Source organism: Myxine glutinosa, chromosome 1 (genome assembly GCF_964187855.1).
Source record: "Myxine glutinosa chromosome 1, kmMyxGlut1.1, whole genome shotgun sequence".
In the NCBI taxonomy this organism is placed as follows: Eukaryota; Metazoa; Chordata; class Myxini; order Myxiniformes; family Myxinidae; genus Myxine; species Myxine glutinosa.
The window spans coordinates 120,972,905-120,992,720 of record NC_136261.1 but is presented as its reverse complement, the minus strand read 5'-3'; the positions used below and the strand labels follow the sequence as shown (position 1 = coordinate 120,992,720).

Genomic DNA, 19,816 nt, shown 5'->3' with positions numbered 1-19,816 from the left:
CTCAGATCGGCAGTCTGCAGCCTCCTCACTCTCTGCAGACCTGCAAAAAATCACAGACTGGTCAAACAAATGGAACATGTCTTTCAATCCTGACAAATCAATCTCACACTCACGATGTCTCTCTGAAAAGACTGTCTGGAAAACCCTCCCAATCTATTTTCTCAACAATCCTCTCGAAGAAGTTCTGTCACTCAAGCTTTTGGGTCTCATTATCTGTCATGATCTTTCCTGGGAAAACCACATTTCAAATCTGGCCTCCAAAGCCAGTCGCCGACTGGGCATCCTCCGTCGTGCGAAGTCCTTCCTTGGCACACCTGAGCTCCTCACCACATACAAGGCTTTCATCCCCAGCTCAATGGAATACTGTTCCCCCCTCTGGGCCGGTGCTCCTGCCTCACACCTAGCTCGGCTTCACGCTGTTGAAACCAAAGCTTTCAGAATCATTGGAATATCCTGCGATGAAGCTAACTCCGAGGGCCTTTCACTTACTCACCGCAGGCAGGTTGGTGGTCTTTCTGTCTTCTACCGACTCCTATCCGGCCTAGCTCTCCCAGCTCTATCTGTGCTCTGTCCCCCAAATATTCCTACAGGTTGCACAAGTTCTGACAGCAACCCTCTTCTGGTGAAATTGCCAAAATCAAGACTCTCTGCTCACCTTCACTCCTTCATTCCTCTTTTCTCCCACCTCTGGAACAAACTCCCTCACTCCCTTCAATCCCACTCCTCCCTCCACGTCTTTAAAACAGCTGTTCACCACCATCTCTTATCTTCTGTTATCCTGTCATCTCTTATTGTCATCATCATCATCATCATCATCATCATCTTATTATCATATATTATATTATCTTATTATTAAAATGGCTGTTGTTGTATATTATCTTATTATTATTATAATCTCTTCTCTTATCCCCCTTCCAAAACCTTGATCTTTACTACCCCCTGTTAATTCACCCCAGATCCACTTTCTTGAAATAACGACTTCTTTCCCGGAATTCCGAGCAGTGTCCATGTGTTTTATACCTCTCCCATCCCCCCCCCCCTCCCTTATTCCCACGCCTCCTCCCCCCAAGCCCTCTCCCTCCCACAGATCTCCCGATGTCCCTGTTCTCTGCTGTTGTACTTATGTGCTTCTCTCTCCCCATCTTATCTCCCGCTCCCTTTATTATATGTTTTATGTGTCCGTTTGTTTTTTTTCTGATTAATATTAGCTCTTACACGAGCCTCGATGTTGTATCCAAAAAAAGAAATTTTTTGTCAAAAATGTGAGTAGTTCCTCAGAAGAGAACAAATACCTATTTTGGGGTGTCAAAATCCCAACTCTTCCCCCCTGCCCCCCAATTCGTCGATCCGCTTAATGAGGACAGATTTTGATGCTGTCAATACACCTTCGTTAGGCATCAGATATGAAGTTTTATGGCCAAGTGTCATCAACATTGTGTGTGTAGTTTCAGAGAAGAGGGCAAAAACCTATTTTGGAGGGTCAAATCCCCCTTCCCCCATAAACCCTTTTAATGAGCACAAGTTTTGATTCGGCCAATACACCTTCGTTCGGCATCAGATATGAAGCTTTATGGCCACGTTTCATCAAAATAGTGTGGGTAGTTTCAGAGAAGAGGGCAAATACCTATTTTGGAGGGTCAAATTCCCCTTCCTCCATAAACCCCCTTAATGAGCACAAATTTTGATTCGGCCAATACACCTTCATTGGGCATCAGATATGCAGCTGTGGCCAAGTTTCTTCAAAATTGTGTGTAGTTTCAGAGAAGAAATAAAATACCTATTTTGGGGGGTCAAACCCATAGACCCCCTTAATCAGTGTTGATTTTGATTCGACCAATACACATTCATTAGGCATCATGTATGGAGCTGTGGCCAAGTTTCTTCAAAATTGTGTCTGTAGTTTCAGAGAAGAAATAAAATACCTGTTTTGGGGGATCAAACCCGTAGACCCCCTTAATGAGCGCCGATTTTGATTCGGCCAATACACCTTCATTGGGCATCAGATTACAGATATGAATATTGTGTCCAAGTTTCATCAAAATCGTGTGTTTGGTTCAAGCGATAATGACTGAAGTGTTTACGGACTCACTCGCTGACTGACTTACCTCCGGACACTAAGTCCAAGTGAGCTGAAACGTCTTACCTACGGACACTAAGTCCAGGTGAGCTGAAACGTCTTACCTACGGACACTAAGTCCAGGTGAGCTGAAAACGTTTTGAAATGAGAAAGCCAATTCATCTGTAGAGACAAATGAGCAGCCAGAGGATAATTTTGAGAAACACGAGTCGATCGTAAGTTATGTGAGATTGGTTGAATTAAAAGCAGTTGGAGAGAGGCGCATAACCTTGAGTGAACCGGTGTGCAACGATGTGTTGAGCAAGTACTAACAGAGACGAAGCATGTAGTTTCACCCACGATGGACGTGTACGTACTTCAACAAAAGCGTCAAAAGAAAAAAAAAAGAAAGTGAGATTGACCACGCCCGCTTCAACGTGGCGAGTCTCGACCAATCGGAGATCAGCACAGTGACAGCAGAAACCCCAATCGCAGAGCACGGTGAAACCACCACATTTATCCAATCGGTGTGGAGGATCGAGTAAGTGACGTCGCCCAGACGAGCTTGCTCATTGGCTCGTTGTATAGTTTCCAGGGTTAGGGCATCATCACGTGGTTTTGAAGCCCTAAAAAAAAAAACGGAGCTGCACGTAAGAGTGCATGGAGAAGCTGTTTTGCACTTCTTACCTGGTTAACGGTTTTGGGGCAAACCAATCGGCGTGAGTGGGTAGAAGTGGTTTATTTATTATCGAGGTGTTCTCAAGTTTCTGTGCTTTTGTCGATCCTTGATTGAAGAACTCCCGCAAGTCGCGTGGTGAGTGAATTGCTCGTTTCTGGCACTGAAAGCAGAATACCGCAGCATAACTCCTGGAACAAGTGTCATTAAGAACAAGTAACAAGCGTCCGTTCTTTAAAATTAAAAGCCGATGATACTTTACAAAGCAGAGTTGATATGATAACATGTTCGTGAATTCTACTTGTCGATTATCGGTTATTGGCTATTATTATTGGTTATTGGTTATTACCAGTGCACAATGTTATCAATCATGAGGGATTATGGTCAATGTTATCCAGTGCACAATGTTACCAATCATGAGGGATTATGGTCAATGTTATCCAGTGCACAATGTTACCAATCATGAGGGATTATGGTCAATGTTATCCAGTGCACAATGTTATCAATCATGAGGTAAAAAAAAAAAAAAAAAAAAAAAAAAACTACATTATCAGAGAGTACGCTAGTACCCTCTAGTCTATCCTATGTGGGGATGGTTGCCTTTTTAATTTAGCATAATTTTTTTTTATTCACTTGTATTAATATCTAATTAAGGCACAAAGGGGGTTGATCAGTAAGTTCGTAGCTTAACATTCTTGGAGAATAATAAGGATTATTGTTTGCTTGGGAAATCTTTATGATCCCTTATGGCCGGAGTGGCTTGCGCTCATCACAAGTGTTGCGTGCGCAATTTAAACCGATGGGTAAGTTATATATTTGCAAAGTTAGCAGATATCATTCCAAGTTTTGATTATGCAATAAGCCTCATCCGTTCTTGTATGTTCATTAATCATTACACTGAATATTTTCATGCGAAATTGCCTGCAATGTACCATCAGCCAGAGAGCTCTCTGGTGTAGATGTTTTGTTTAGGATACTGTGCCATAAGCCCATAATACAACCCAGGACTTGATAGGATATCAATCAGCATTGATCTATTTGCTATTTTATTTTTTAATTTTTTATTTGTTTACAATATCGAGGCTCGTGTAAGAGCTAACATTAATCACAAAGAACCATAAATGGACACATAAAACATGTAATAAAAGGTGTGGGAGTAAATATGGGGAGAGAGAGGGAAGCACACAAGTACAACAGTAGAGAACAGGGACATCGGGAGATCTGTGGGACTGAGAGGGCAGGGGAAGGGGAGGGGGTGGGAGAGGTATGAAACAACTTATTTTGGCTGACTAGCTGACCTTCATGACTCACCTTCAGGCCGTTTCGGACAAATTAGCCCAGGTTTCTTCATAAAGCAGTATCCTTTTCGTAATAATAATGATCATAGTAATAACATAAATAAAAATGATACAGTAAATATAATTGTAACACTGCAATCCCTAATATTGAACCAATTTGCCCGATTTCATACTATTTGGAAGTTGTTCAGGTTTTGGTGATGACTCGCCTACCGTTCGTGAAAGACACCTAGCAATATTTGATGTCCACCTAGAATCACCACTTGCAGGTGAGTCTTCCGACTTGACGTCCATCCGAGGGATAACGCACACATTGATGCCTTGCCATGAATGTGATACATCATGATGACAGTTTATAGTTGGGTTGAGGTTCAAACCGAGGATAGACTGCTTGAAGTCACATTGCACATACATCTAAACTATACGGTGCTGCCAATCCATCCATTCTTGGATGTGCAAATAATTGTTAACCAGAAACCTACAATTTCAATCCATTCATTTCTGAACCAGATTTGCAAGTGTTACGTGGTCCTCCCGGTAACTACCTGGTCTCGGTGACCCCCGGACCGTGGGAGGCACCCCGCCAGAAAGATATATGATTTTTACGCTTTCGCAACACAATCAATATGAAAGACACAAACAATTCAAGTCAATAGGAAACCCCTACACCAAGGATCCGGATTAATGGATAATGTATTCCCAATCAATCAACAATAATCAATGCTCAATCAACAACATTACTAAGATGTAAACTCATCTACAATAGCTCTAAGATGGCCATCTTATACATTCCTCACGTGAGCCCCACTCCCAACTCCCTCCATGGTCAATGTCTCTCACAATGTCTCCGTACTCCTGTAGTTCGATCTCCGCACGTGGGCGGTTGAACGGACCCTTCCTGACGTGCTTCCACCGTGCACGTCCCGTACCGGGAACGGCTGCTGCCGCGGACACCTCCTCGGCAGCCCACCGAGGTCGGTGCTCGTGATCGCGGCTTCGGGGCTCGCAAAGCGTTTTAGGCCCAAGGCACCTGCCATACGCGTCCTTGTAGACGTTGAGGTAAACGGTGCTGGACGCTGGGTTCCGTGCAGGAACCCACGGCAATTTGACGCGTAACCGGTAATTACCCCGCGCCGGTAACTCCTCTCGCCAGACGGGATTTTCCAACGCAGCGTTCCCAATGCTGATCAATATCGACCCCGCTCTTCTCGGCGCTGGGCGAGGAAGAAGAAGATCGCCGCTTCTCCAGGACCTCGTGTCTTTTCTTCTTCCGTTTCCGGTCTCCTTTTCCCCAGAAGGGCTCCTGACCCTTTAATCACAACAACCTTTAATCGACTACACATTAATAAGCAAAGACCTGAATAGTAATTCACATAAATCCGTAACACTCCCCCCCTTCAAGAAAGAAAGTTTGAACCCAGCGAAAACTTTCTTTGCCGGCCAACTTGGATAAACAAACCAGATAACTCACACCCCCAAATCATCAGTTCCCCCCGGGCACAATTATCACTTTAAAATAAAGCAACAAAATTTCACCAAAACCCCTAGATTAATTCCCTCTGGACCAAGCGTCAACCACTTCTAGTTTCTCTTGAATGACGGTTAAGAGGTGGTGACCAAAGCCCCAAAGTTAAACCTCTCGATAGCACTTTTTCGGGAGGCCCAGCTGAGTATTCCCTACAGGGACGCCTTAAGGAATGTGGAGTTCACGGTTAGTCCGGGGAGGAAAGTTCATTACATGGACGCCTTTAATAACGTAGAGTTCACGGTTACTCCGTGCAGGAAAGTTCCCTACCTGGACGCCTTTAAGAACGTGGCGTTCACGGTTAGTCCGTGTAGGAGCCCCGGCTCGGCGGCTCCACCGTATATAGTGCTTCAACTTCTCCAGACTCCTAACAGTTACGGTGGGACCCCTTGTCCCAGCCGTTACCTGACTGGCGGTCTCCTTCTCGGCCAGTGCTCTGACATTCATTCTTTCGGGAGGTGCCGTAACTCTGGGAGCCTCCATAGTAATATCGGCTGCTGCCAACCCCAAAACTACCGCCAAGTTGTCCTCTTCTGTAGACCTCTCGACGTCTACGAAATGCCTTCCCTACGGTTATGGTCCGACCCTCCAAATCCTTACCATTCCAAATCTTCTCTGCCTCTCTGGCGTCTCTTGTGCTTGCAAACGTGACAAAGCCGAACCCTCTTGACCGTTGCGTTTCCCTGTCTTTTACCACCCGCACTTCCACCAGCGACCCATATCTGTTGAAGACAGAGGTCAGAACTTCTTCCTCTGTGTTGAAGTTCAGTCCCCCTACAAATAACTTGGAACTTTTGTCGCCATCCCGAGCGGGGGTGGTGTTATTTCCCCTGCGGGGCTCTTTATCCACCCTCGGGTTACCATAAATTTGCCCCCCGGCCAAATCATTCCCGATAATCACAGATACTCCCTCTACAGGAAGCGCGGCTTGTAAACCGACGGTGACCGGTCCTGACACCAAATCGGATTCCAAATGGATGACATGAAGTGGGGCACTAACACAGCCACCGATCCCTTGTAACCGAACACTATCACCAGTTGCGGTACTCTTTGACAATGGCAAAATGCCTTCAAGCATTAAGGATTGATGGGCTCCTGTGTCCCTCAAAACCCTAACCGGTCTTGGGTTAGTCCAGTCTCCCTTGAGTGAGACCAACCCCTCATAAATAAATGGTTGGTAACTCTTCTGTGGGCGATTTCTTACGCTTGCCATCGCATTCGGAGTGGTAATAGTCGGACTCCGCTCTGGGTTTTCCCTTTTCATGAGGTAACAACTGGACATCAAGTGTCCAGGTTTCTTGCAAAAAGCGCAGGTAGGCCCGGAGGAAAAACCCGTGGTCTGCCTGGGGCCCCCCGAAAAATAAGTTTCTCTTGGGCCCGTAGCCCCCTGATTTCGAACAGTTCGGGTATCAGCGTTGTCCCCATAATCATCTCGAGGCCGCCGCCATGTATTGTCGTTCTCCGCACCTGCTGTTCCACACCTCCCCTGCGGAGATCTAGGCGAGGAGTTAGGTTCGTGGACCCCTATCCGGTGTGTTAAGGCATAATCATCTGCCATGGTGGCTGCGTCCCACAACTTCAGTACTTTCTTTTCCTGCAGGTACACTTTGATGTCCTCGTGGACACACTGTTGAAATTCCTCCACCAGCATCAGGTCACGCAATGCTTCGAAGTCGTTCCCGACTCCTTTTGACTCACACCACCGATCAAACATATTTTCTTTCACTCTAGCAAACTCCACATGGGTCTCACTCTCCCTCTTCCTGGCATTCCTGAATTTCTGCCGGTAAGCTTCCGGAACCAACTCATAGGCTTTGAGGATGTGCTTCTTCAATACCTCATAATCTGCACATTGGTCCATTGGTAGTGCCGAATAAATCTCTTGAGCTTTACCCACCAGCACACTTTGCACTAGTATGGTCCAGGCCTCCTCCGGCCAGTTTAACTGTCGAGCCACTTTCTCCAAGTGTGGAAAAAATTTAGCGGCCTCCTTTTCACTGAAGGGTGGAACCAGCCTCACATGTCTGCCCACATCCCAGGTGTTCTGGCTAGGTGTCGACCCCGTCAGCAAGGGTGGTACCTCTCCCCGTTCTCTCATTAAATCCAGCTCCTTGAATTTAATCTCTTGCTGAAGCGCCAGATCACGTTCCTTCAACTCCCTTTTGGCTTTTCTCTCCTCTGCTTCGAGTTCCCTGTCAGCTCTCCTCTCCTCTGCTTTTCTCCCTTCTAACCTTTCCTGGAGTTCTCGTTCCACTCTCCTTTCCTCTGCTTGTTTCTCTTCTCTCCTCTCTTCTGCTTTCCTTTCTTCTTCTGCTCTTTCCTTTTCTGCTTTACTTTCTTCTTCTGCGAACCTTTCCTGGAGTTCTCGTTCCACTCTCCTTTCCTCTGCTTGTTTCTCTTCTCTCCTCTCTTCTGCTTTCCTTTCTTCTTCTTTAATCCGTTCCTGGCTCCGTAATTGCAACTCCAGTTTCCGGAGCTCAACGTCTTCTGGTTCTTCAGGTAGCCACTGCCAGGCTAACCTAATCCCACCATAGACTGTATCACCGTGGTCTGCAACTCTGCCTTCCTCAAATTAGTTCGGACCTCCAAGTTAAAATGTTTGGCCAATTTCAAGAGGTCTGCTTTTAGTAACGCTCGGAACTGCCTCACTAGGTGTTACCGCAAAGTTCTGTGCAACAAACGCCATGGTGACTATCGTTAACACCTGTTAACCTTCACCCAAGACTTTACCACAATTTCTCAAAAATTTACCAAATAATAATTATTAATTAATAAATTTTAATTAATAAAAATTATTATTTTATTATGTTATACAATTTTAAATCCCGGACGAGCCCCCAATTCTGTTACGTGGTCCTCCCGGTAACTACCTGGTCTCGGTGACCCCCGGACCGTGGGAGGCACCCCGCCAGAAAGATATATGATTTATACGCTTTCGCAACACAATCAATATGAAAGACACAAACAATTCAAGTCAATAGGAAACCCCTACACCAAGGATCCGGATTAATGGATAATGTATTCCCAATCAATCAACAATAATCAACGCTCAATCAACAACATTACTAAGATGTAAACTCATCTACAACAGCTCTAAGATGGCCATCTTATACATTCCTCACGTGAGCCCCACTCCCGACTCCCTCCATGGTCAATGTCTCTCACAATGTCTCCGTACTCCTGTAGTTCGATCTCCGCACGTGGGCGGTTGAACGGACCCTTCCTGACGTGCTTCCACCGTGCACGTCCCGTACCGGGAACAGCTGCTGCCGCGGACACCTCCTCGGCAGCCCACCGAGGTCGGTGCTCGTGATCGCGGCTTCGGGGCTCGCAAAGCGTGCGAGGCCCAAGGCGCCTGCCGTACGCGTCCTTGTAGACGTTGAGGTAAACGGTGCCGGACGCTGGGTTCCGTGCAGGAACCCACGGCAATTTGACGCGTAACCGGTAATTACCCCGCGCCGGTAACTCCTCTCGCCAGACGGGCTTGTCCAACGCAGCGTTCCCAATGCTGATCAATATCGACCCCGCTCTTCTCGGCGCTGGGCGAGGAAGAAGAAGAAGATCGCCGCTTCTCCCGGACCTCGTGTCTTTTCTTCTTCCGTTTCCGGTCTCCTTTTTCCCAGAAGGGCTCCTGACCCTTTAATCACAACAACCTTTAATCGACTACACATTAATAAGCAAAGACCTGAATAGTAATTCACATAAATCCGTAACACTCCCCCCCTTCAAGAAAGAAAGTTTGAACCCAGCGAAAACTTTCTTTGCCGGCCAACTTGGATAAACAAACCAGATAACTCACACCCCCAAATCATCAGTTCCCCCCGGGCACAATTATCACTTAAAAATAAAGCAACAAAATTTCACCAAAACCCCTAGATTAATTCACTCTGGACCAAGCGTCAACCACTTCTAGTTTCTCTTGAATGACGGTTAAGCGGTGGTGACCAAAGCCCCAAAGTTAAACCTCTCGATAGCACTTTTTCGGGAGGCCCAGCTGAGTATTCCCTACAGGGACGCCTTAAGGAATGTGGAGTTCACGGTTAGTCCGTGCAGGAAAGTTCCCTACCTGGACGCCTTTAAGAACGTGGCGTTCACGGTTAGTCCGTGTAGGAGCCCCGGCTCGGCGGCTCCACCGTATATAGTGCTTCAACTTCTCCAGACTCCTAACAGTTACGGTGGGACCCCTTGTCCCAACCGTTACCTGACTGGCGGTCTCCTTCTCGGCCAGTGCTCTGACATTCATTCTTTCCGGAGGTGCCGTAAATTCTGTTACGTGGTCCTCCCGGTAACTACCTGGTCTCGGTGACCCCCGGACCGTGGGAGGCACCCCGCCAGAAAGATATATGATTTATACGCTTTCGCAACACAATCAATATGAAAGACACAAACAATTCAAGTCAATAGGAAACCCCTACACCAAGGATCCGGATTAATGGATAATGTATTCCCAATCAATCAACAATAATCAACGCTCAATCAACAACATTACTAAGATGTAAACTCATCTACAATAGCTCTAAGATGGCCATCTTTGGAGATGAATTCCTGACGTGCTTCCACCGTGCACGTCCCATACCGGGAACGGCTGCTGCCGCGGACACCTCGGCAGCCCACCGAGGTCGGTGCTCGTGATCGCGGCTTCGGGGCTCGCAAAGCGTGCGAGGCCCAAGGCGCCTGCCGTACGCGTCCTTGTAGACGTTGAGGTAAACGGTGCCGGACGCTGGGTTCCGTGCAGGAACCCACGGCAATTTGATGCGTAACCAGTAATTACCCCGCGCCGGTAACTCCTCTCGCCAGACGGGCTTTTCCAACGCAGCGTTCCCAATGCTGATCAATATCGACCCCGCTCTTCTCGACCTGCCTGCCTGACAACCTGACCTGACAGGTCGCCTGACAACAATTTTATAAATATCATAATGAAAATACCCTCGATGAAAATTTCTGCGGTATGCGTGAAACTTTTTTTATTTTTACATTAATTGGTATCATGTAGTCATGGTAGATCTAAGAAAGTCCGTAACCATAAAAGTTGATGATCATTCATTTTGGGAACTAGCAGAGTACGCACCCGCCCTATGTGCGATCTTGTTCCGAGCGTGCGATTGTTGCATTATTTCAAATATTGTTGCATCAAGATTCAAATTAAATTGTTTTATTAACATATATCCTGACAATTGAATTACAGCTGAAGTTTCCCCCCAAAAAAGGTCATGCACTCATTTTAATTTATGAAAAATGAAATCCGTAAAGTTTCTGCTGCATACATAAATGCATACCCCGCACCACCTGCCCAACTCCAAGTCCTTGCCCTCCCCCTCCTAGCCCTAGGGTGTTAATCCCCTCCCAACTCCAAACACTCCCCCTCAACCACAAAACACCCCCAACCCCCTCTCTCCACCGATCTCAATCCACCTCACAAATCGTCAACATCCCCTCCCAACTATGTCCTATTTTTTGCTGTCCTCTCCCTCTAAAACCCAAGGGATCAACCCACTTCAAGCCTCAAACCCCCTCCCCACCCATCATGGTTTTGTCCAGCTCACAATCCCATGGGATATATGGAAAAAATAAAATGACCTGGGTTTAAGCCCTGCTTTAAAGAATGACACATAGTTATTTGGGCGGTGTGTAAGGCAACAGACTGCTTCCTCAATTGCTGAGGCCTATCTTCACAAGGCCCAAGATGCCTATCAGCATCCTTTTGACTGTCACTTTGGTCATTTTACAATGTGGGAAAAACTTGTAGGGAAGGCATGGACAGTGTGAATATGCCAGCTCCAAAGATGCTTTGACCGCATAGCAGTAAGTCCCAACATGTTGACCGTATTTTTTTTTTTAGCTTATCTGGAATTGGAATTCCACATACGGTATTGTTATCATGCGCAGTCCGTCCGTCGCCTATTTCGACTTTTCCGGCCAAACCGCTGGGCCAATCTTGTTGAAATTTGGCAGCAAGGTTCTGCTCCTGACAGGTAACGGGGTTTGAAAAGCTCATTCTGGTCACCTGACCGGAAGTGTGTTAAAATGGCGAACTTAGTAAAATCCTTCAAATATCTTTTTCACCAGACCCACCAGTCAGAATGTTACCAAATTTGGGTTACAACATTATGACAGGGTCCTGATGTTAAATTGTGGAGGCCATGTCAATCGTGTGACCGGAAGTGTGTCAAAATAGCCGACTTCATCAATTTTTGGGAAAATCGCATAAATTCCTTCAAAAATCTTATCCAGACCCATCAGTCAGAATCCTACCGAATTTGGGTTACAACATTAGGCCAATAAGCTACAGGTCCAGTGTGTTTTTTTTCCAAGTGGAAATTGTGTGTGGAGCCAGGCAAACTGTCCAACCAATGGGTGGAACGGAATGTTACAGATATAGATGAGCAAGCGTGTTATTATAAAGACTAGCCGAAACCCGTGGAACATCCACGGAAGGGAGGATGTGGTGTATGGATAGAGTGTACCATTATGGATGGCATAGGGGATTTGCTTGTCCGAGTAAGAGTTAGGAAGAAAGATGAGAATGAAGAGTGCGTATATGAACAACGATCGCCGACACCGGCACAAATGCATGTTCTGGATTGTCCACTCAGTGGACGGCTTGCTTCGCCTTCGCCTGTCCAATCAGCGGACGGCTTGCTTCGCCTTCGCCCAGCAGACGCCAATACGATGGCGTCGTAAGATGGCGTCGTATCGGCAGTTAATCGGATGCTTTTGGGCCCCAACGTCGGCTAATTCAGATTTTTCGAGTATGGCTGTACGTGATAAACAGAGTGCGGTTCGTAGATCGTAAATCCATTAGTGCCGTGGGCATCGGGTCACTGGGTGCGGCGTAAAAGGGATAACAAAGTTGAGTCCTTACGCTATTATTATATAGACTAGCCGAAACCCGTGGAACATCCACGGAAGGGAGGATGTGGTGTATGGATAGAGTGTACCATTATGGATGGCATAGGGGATTTGCTTGTCCGAGTAAGAGTTAGGAAGAAAGATGAGAATGAAGAGTGCGTATATGAACAACGTATTTATTGCAATCTACTTAAATGACAACGCTATGATATACTTTTGAAAAATGAATGAATTCGTAATAGGAATCGGCATAGCACCACTCTGGGATTGTCCACTCAGTGGACGGCTTGCTGTCGCCTTCGACTGTCCAATCAGTGGACGCCTTGCTTCGCCTTCGCCCAGCAGACGCCAATACGATGGCGTCGTAAAATGGCGTCGTATCGGCAGTTAATCGGATGCTTTTGGGCCCCAACGTCGGCTAATTCAGATTTTTCGAGTATGGCTGTACGTGATAAACAAAGAGAGCGGTTCGTAGATCGTAAATCCATTAGTGCCGTGGGCATCGGGTCACTGGGTGCGGCGTAAAAGGGATAACAAAGTCGAGTCCTTACGCTATTATTATATAGATGATGTGGAAGCTGGGGCAATGTTCAGGATTAACATGGTGCAAAATGAGAAATAATTTGTTCACAAGAACATTAGGCTGGTCTCCATCTACACGTGTATAAAGAATAGTAAAAAAAACAATAGGAAGATTGAAAGATACCTCTTATAAGTTGCAGTGGTATGTCTTCCTCTTCTCCTTCTCAAAGCTGTCGATCATTTGCATTTCAGGATGTGGAATTTTTGGGAATATCTGCACAATTATCATCTGTTGTGGTTTAAAGATTAGAAACATTTTGAACAAGAATATATTTGCAGATAACAGTAGTTTATTGTAGCACTTGCATGTTGAGTTAAAAATCAAAATAGCAAATCTGGATGTCACCCAACAGCACCATAAAACTGTCTCCAGCATGGCTGCCATCACAAAATCCGTAGCAAAACTGTAATGGGGAAAACTTGTGTATCCAAATTTTCACTGGTACCTTTTATTTTTTTTCTCTGATCTTATCAATCTTGATTTTTTTTAATTTTTTTTTTAATGTATAGCAGTCCCTTTTGCTGTTGCTTTATTCCCTTGCTTATATATGAGGATGGAGATTGTCGTTGTATTTTGCAGCCTGAACAACATATTGCACAGTGCTTCCAAGAGGGAGTTTTCTTTGATTTTATTTCTGGAGTTATTGCAATCTCATGAGATTGAATCCAATCATTTGTGTGTCGAAGACAACCTCCAAATTTGAGTTCTGAGTCATTTGTAAATGATGCCTTTGCTTGCATGCTCTGCCAACGCACTCCTCTATCATTGCTGCCTTTCAGGTGTTGTATGCTTAGGATGACAACATCATTGTGTGCAATCCATTTGTGAAACTGTTGAGAAGATATTTATTTAATTAATGGCCTCAATTATTCCCACCTTATTGAGGGGTCTGGCCAGGAAAGTTTTTGGTCAAAGTTCTTCAAGAACTGTTTGGCTAGGCCTGACGTTCAACTGAAGCTGATTTCAGCAGCAATTTGCAATTTGTTCAGGGTGCTGGCCATAATTTGCCGACTCTTCACAAAAGACCCCATGTGATCTTGAACATCCCCCAACTAATGCTTGTGGATGAGACGCCCAGTTTAACGTCCACCTGTGAAACGCCGCACCTTGTGATGAAACACTCTACCTGTGAAGCAACAATCTGACAGTTTATCGTCTGGACGAGAATCGATCGCAGATTAGACAGATCAAATGCAAGTGTGCTACCTCTGCACCATCCTGTGGACCAAAAGTGTTGATGCATGATAATTACCAGGTGGTGCTCAAACATGTTTTGTTAGGATGTTTTAATATCATCACAGCTTTGTTTGAAGTTCTGTGCTGTGTATTAGGCTTGTGAAACGGCTTTGGTTTAAACATGTTGTAAAATGATACTTTTGCGCAGAAAGTTTTTTTTTTTTTTTTTTTTTTTTTAACCCGTCCAGTACTTTATATACCCTCTAACGGTCATTATGAAGACTACGGACAGGATAATCATGCGATAACCCGAGAAATAGTACAAACCTGTGATTTTGCCATATATTTTTCTGAGAAAAGTTCATTTATTTATTTCTTTATTTTGTTTTATTGAAAAGGGCTGGTATATTTTGTTTACAGCCTCTGTGTTTTGTGTTGGTCCCACACAAAGTTCAAGATGTGCTGTTTTGTGTTTAGTTGACGATGGAGAGTCTGGTCCTATGGATTACCACTCTCATGTGCATTTGCATCGTGCTGTGCACTGGTCCTGCCCTAACAAAACCCATGTCAGAGAAAAAACGGGTACACGTTGATGAACCACTGAGTAACAAGCCGCATGATGATGATGGGAATTTTGACTATGACCATGAGGCTTTCCTGGGCACTGAAGAAGCCCAAAACTTTGATCAGCTGTCTCCAGAAGAAAGCAAGGAACGCCTTGGGTGAGTAGCACCATTGATGTTTCTGCACTTTTGTATTTTCCATTTTTCTTCATCTTCTGAGCATGTTGGGCCGCTAGCCCAACACCAACCCTGGTGTTGGGCTAGCGGCTAGGGTGCCAGCTTAGGATCCTAGGATCCTGGGTTCGAATCCCGGTCGATCGCTGAATTAACACCAGGGGGGTTGACTCAGCCTGTCATCCTTCCGAGGTCGGCAAATTGAGTACCAGTTCACTAGTAATTCCCTGTTTGTCGTAAAAAGGCGACAAAAAGGGTTGGCGGCAGTAAGGGCATCCGGCCGTAAAACATTGCTTCAAAAAGGGGATCAAAAAAACAACAACAATCACGGTCCCCGAAAAAGGCCAACCCCTGCTTGCGGGGAAAAAAGGCCTCTAAAGGTGGTTTTTTTTCTGAGCATGTAGGTTCTACGTTTGAAGAACTGGATGTTATTTTTCTAGCTCTTGTTCTTCCGTATGTCTACCTTACACTGTGCTAATCATCCTAGGATACCTGATTATGGCTTGTGAATGCCATATTGATACCATTCTTTGCATTCTCACCTCAATGAAGCACTACTGTGAAATACCATAATTTTTTTTTGTATGCAAAGTTGAGGATCATGGAAGAACTAGAACACAGTTAACGTTTTGTATCCACAGATAGGCCGCATCTGGATTTTGACCTGAACCAAAATCGAATTGGCTTGTTCTTGTGACCTAATCAACGTATCCACCAAGTTTGGTCATAACTCATCTACAGCTTTTTGACATATCGGGCTATATATATCATTTTTGGCCCCATCTCTCAATGGTGAAGATTCACTTTCAAAATTCTAGGACCCGAATCTTCACCAAAATCTAATCATTTTGTCCTTGTCACATACCCAACCTATCCGCCAAGTTTTGTCTGAATCCATCCACAACTTTTTGACCCATCCTGTTGACAGACAGACAGGGGTGAAAACATAACCTCCGTCTACCTTCGGTAGCAGAGGTAATGAAACTGTATCAAGATTAGACATTGTATAATTGTCATTTAATAGACCTGAAATGATGGAGTGTGGGGGACAAGGAAGTAAAAGTGCTCACAAGAGCAGCAAACACCCCGTCTCCCTCCTTTTTCGCATTCTGCTTTGTTCCTCACCGTTGTATTGTATTTTGATTGCATGGTTATTTATATTCCCGAATGCCTTGCTTGTTTTTCAAGTCCTCTCCATCATGATCTCATGCCATTTAAATGTCTTTTCAATGCGTTTGCTTTTAAACATACCAGATCTTGTTTTCACGTTAAAGTTAGATTAGAGCTGCTTTATTTGTTGCCCTCCCAGCAACATTTACAAATGTCCTTTTCCCCTTTGTTGAACTTTCATTCTTTGTCCAACTATTGCCTTTTTTTTCAAACGTATCGAGATGTCCTTTATCCATACTGTTGTTTCTTTTGTACCACAGGGAGATGGTACTGAAAGTTGATGCAGATGGGGATGGATTTGTAACGAAAGAAGAATTGAAAGCCTGGATCAAGCACTCGCAGAACCGCTGGGTATATGAGGATGTCGAGCGACAGTGGAAGAGTCATGACCTAAACAATGATGATTTCATCTCGTGGGAGGAGTACCACAATGCTACCTATGGCTTTATGACTGGTAGGTTACAAAACAAGTGTTTCTGATCAAGGGAAAAAATTGATTCTGCTGGAGCTCAAATTTGACCTTTCACAATTTACATTAATGTATGAAAAAATTCCCAAGCTTTCCGGAGACATGTAGGTTCCCAGATGAGCTGTGTCATTAATTACTTTTGTAGGTTAGATTCGCTCCCCGTGTCTAGAGGGTTGAGGCATACATATGCATTGTGGGGCTTTAGCTAGTACAGTACTTCCCTTTATTCATCCAGTGTCCATCCAGTAATTTATCTAGTATCCCGTAATTTATCCAGCATCCAGTAATTGATCCAGTAATCCATCCAGCATCCCACACCCAAGGGTGTATCAAACACCTCGTTTTTGAAAAATGTTCAGAATAAGTGGCATCTCTCATGATTAGGTAGAAGCACAAGGCATATTTTCTCTCGCATGTGGGCAGGTCCGTCGCCTCTAATTTGTACCGCCTCTCCTATCCTGTGGTTTAGCTTCCTCTTCGATCCCAACACCTCCAGGATGCACGTGTTCTTCCAGTAACCCCTCCAGATTAGACTTCCAAAATCAAGGCTGATTGTGCACACCAACTCTTTTGTTCCTTGCCTTCCAGAGGCTGTGCTATCCCACTTTTCCCTCTATGGTTTCAAGCAGGTGGTGTTCCAGCACCTCGTGTCATCCCCCATCCTTACGCACAGTCATTATTACCGCGTTCATTCTTTCTAACCTAACCCCCTATCATGCAGGTTGCTCTCTCCCTTTTGCTGTTGCTTTATTCCCTTGCTTATTGTGTCCATTAATTGCCACGTGGCCTTATTGTCAGTTGATACCCTCCGTAACCTTGCTTTTTCCATGAGCCTTGTTCTTGTATAGATAATTTTTTTTGCCACTGGCCTCACTCTAAATAGGAAAGAACCTTGAATATAATCGATGGCATGTTAAGTTTTGTTGTGTATTTGACAATTTCTTGTAAATTTTGTTCTGCATTTGGTTTAAACTCAATTTTATTCATTTTGATGAAAACTGTTGAGGAATGGAGATCCTGACACACTGCACATTGTGGTACTCTATATGTATTCTGTTAACAGCTACCCTGCGGCCATTCCTGGCCAAACCTTTGAACTCGATTTCTATCCGTTTGATTTTTCCTTCAGTTGGCGGTGCCTTGTCATTTTCTTTGATTGTTTGGGTTTTTGTTTTTATGAATCTAAATGCAAATGAAAGTTGTTTTATATATATATTTTGCATTATGCTTATTCAAATTAGTATTTCAACACCTCCCCAAAAAAGTTTATGCTGCCTTTAATTTTTGAATTTGCTGGTGGACATGTACCCTTTAAAGCAGTGATAACATAGTATGCATATCAGGACATTTGAATAATTTGTTAATATTTGAGTTCTCGGTGGTGGTTATATTTAACAGTTATGCAAATATGCTATAATTATAATAATAATAATTTTAGTTATTTTACCCTTTTCACAATTAGATGGAGCACACGACTTTGATGGCAATGGCTATAACTACAAGCAGATGCTAGCTCGTGATGAGCGGCGCTTCAGGTCGGCCAACCCTGACGGTGATATGCTTGCCACTAAGGATGAATTCATGGCGTTTCTGCATCCTGAGGAGTTTGATCATATGAAGGATGTCATTGTGATGGTGTGTACAGGCTAAATGCAGAGATCTAATACAGACTTGGCATTTAATATGGAATATTTTTTTGTGGGGGTGAACTTACTTTTCAAGATGACTGAGACCCAAAAGTTCATTGGAATTATGTTGAAATTATTCTAGATTTTGTTAATGTGACCTTTAAAAGAAACAAAAACCACATTTGACATTTCGAAGCAAATAAATTGATCCTTGAAAGTGATGTGAACTGATATCGAACTCAATTCACGGACAGTACTGTGAAACTTCTGTGCGTTTTCCAGAAGTATCTCTTTATTTTGCACGTTAGCCAAAAATGTTTTTTAACAAAAACAAAAGTTAAATTACGACTGGGATTACGGACAGTAAAATTACAATTCATTACTTCGTGTAACCCCCACGAGCATTCAGGAGAGCACGTACACGTTGAGGCATGCTGTTCACGAGATTTGCCAAAGTTTGGACAGGAATTGCTTGCCATGCAGTGACAATAGCCTGCTGCAATTCACGCACAGAGGCAGGCTGCTGGTCCAAGTTGTCGATTTGACGCGTTAATTCTGCCCACAAGTTCTCTATCGGATTCATATCCGGGGACATGGCATGCCACTCCATATGCTCTACACCACGGTCAGCAAGAAAGTGTTGGATCATGCGAGCACGATGAGGCCGTGCATTGTCATCTTGGAAGACAAAGTTTCCTCGAAAGGCTGCATGAACAAATGGAAGCAATGTTTCTTCCAGAATGGCCCTGTACTTGAACTGGTTCAGGTTTCCATTCAGAACAACCAGGTCAGTTTTGCCCCCTGCATGAAAAGCAGCCCAAACGGTCACCCCACCACCTCCAGCTTGGACTCTTGGCACTATACAATCTTCGTTGTAGGCTTCATGCACTTGTCTGCGCACTCGGACACGGCCATATTGACGATAGACCAGAAATCTAGACTTGTTACTGAAGATCACGTGATTCCAGTGTCCTGGCTGCCATTGACGGTGCTCTCTGGCCCACTGCAATCGGCGCTGGCGGTGTTGTCTGGTCAGACGTGGCTTTCTCAGGGGATGCCTGGCACGATAGCCTGCTTGAACCAGTCGTTGGTTGACTAGCCTTCTGGATACAGGCACATTTGTCAGTTGCTGCCAATCAGCCCTAAGCCGATTAGCTGACTTGGTACGGCCATTGCGGACTAACCGGTGCAGCTGGCGATCATCCCTCCTTGTGGTTCTGCGGGGACGTCCTGACCTCGGTATTGGAGTAGGGACACCCCTCTGAGCATTTCGTTTCAGGATCTTTGACACCTGACCTTGAGTGATGCCATACTGCCGAGCAATAGCACGCTGTTTCATGCCGGAATTTCGTAAAGCCACCACTAAATGACAAACAGCATTGTCGAGTTGACGGACCATCTCCAGGGGAAGCGGCAATAACTTTTGTAGACGTGCAGCAGTTGTTTTCCACTAATACAGAACGCAACAACCCTTATATACCCGATTGTGAAGCCAATCATCAAATGTACCTGTCCGTACATTTTGTCACGCCACCTGTGATATAATCCTGTTATTGACTTCTTGCTGCGACAGACAATCAGTGACATGGTTCTTTCAACAAAGAAATCACCGAAGCGTAAAAGAAACTCACCAGATTGATATACCAAGT

General features: G+C 44.8%; 1 protein-coding gene across 2 annotated transcripts in view; it reads left to right on the top strand.

Moving 5' to 3' along the window:
* The first annotated feature begins 2,578 nt into the window (after positions 1–2,578).
* LOC137427908 (calumenin) overlaps positions 2,579–19,816 on the top strand; it is a 31,229-nt gene continuing 13,991 nt past the window's right edge. The window contains exons 1-4 of one of the 2 annotated variants that reach the window (XM_068117721.2): positions 2,579–2,870; positions 14,641–14,885; positions 16,331–16,524; positions 18,002–18,174. In XM_068117721.2, coding sequence (XP_067973822.1) covers positions 14,647–14,885; positions 16,331–16,524; positions 18,002–18,174 — 606 coding nt within the window. In that variant the 5' untranslated portion in view covers positions 2,579–2,870; positions 14,641–14,646. The remainder of the gene's footprint in view (positions 2,871–14,640; positions 14,886–16,330; positions 16,525–18,001; positions 18,175–19,816) is intronic. The other variant, XM_078776593.1, reaches the window with a different exon arrangement.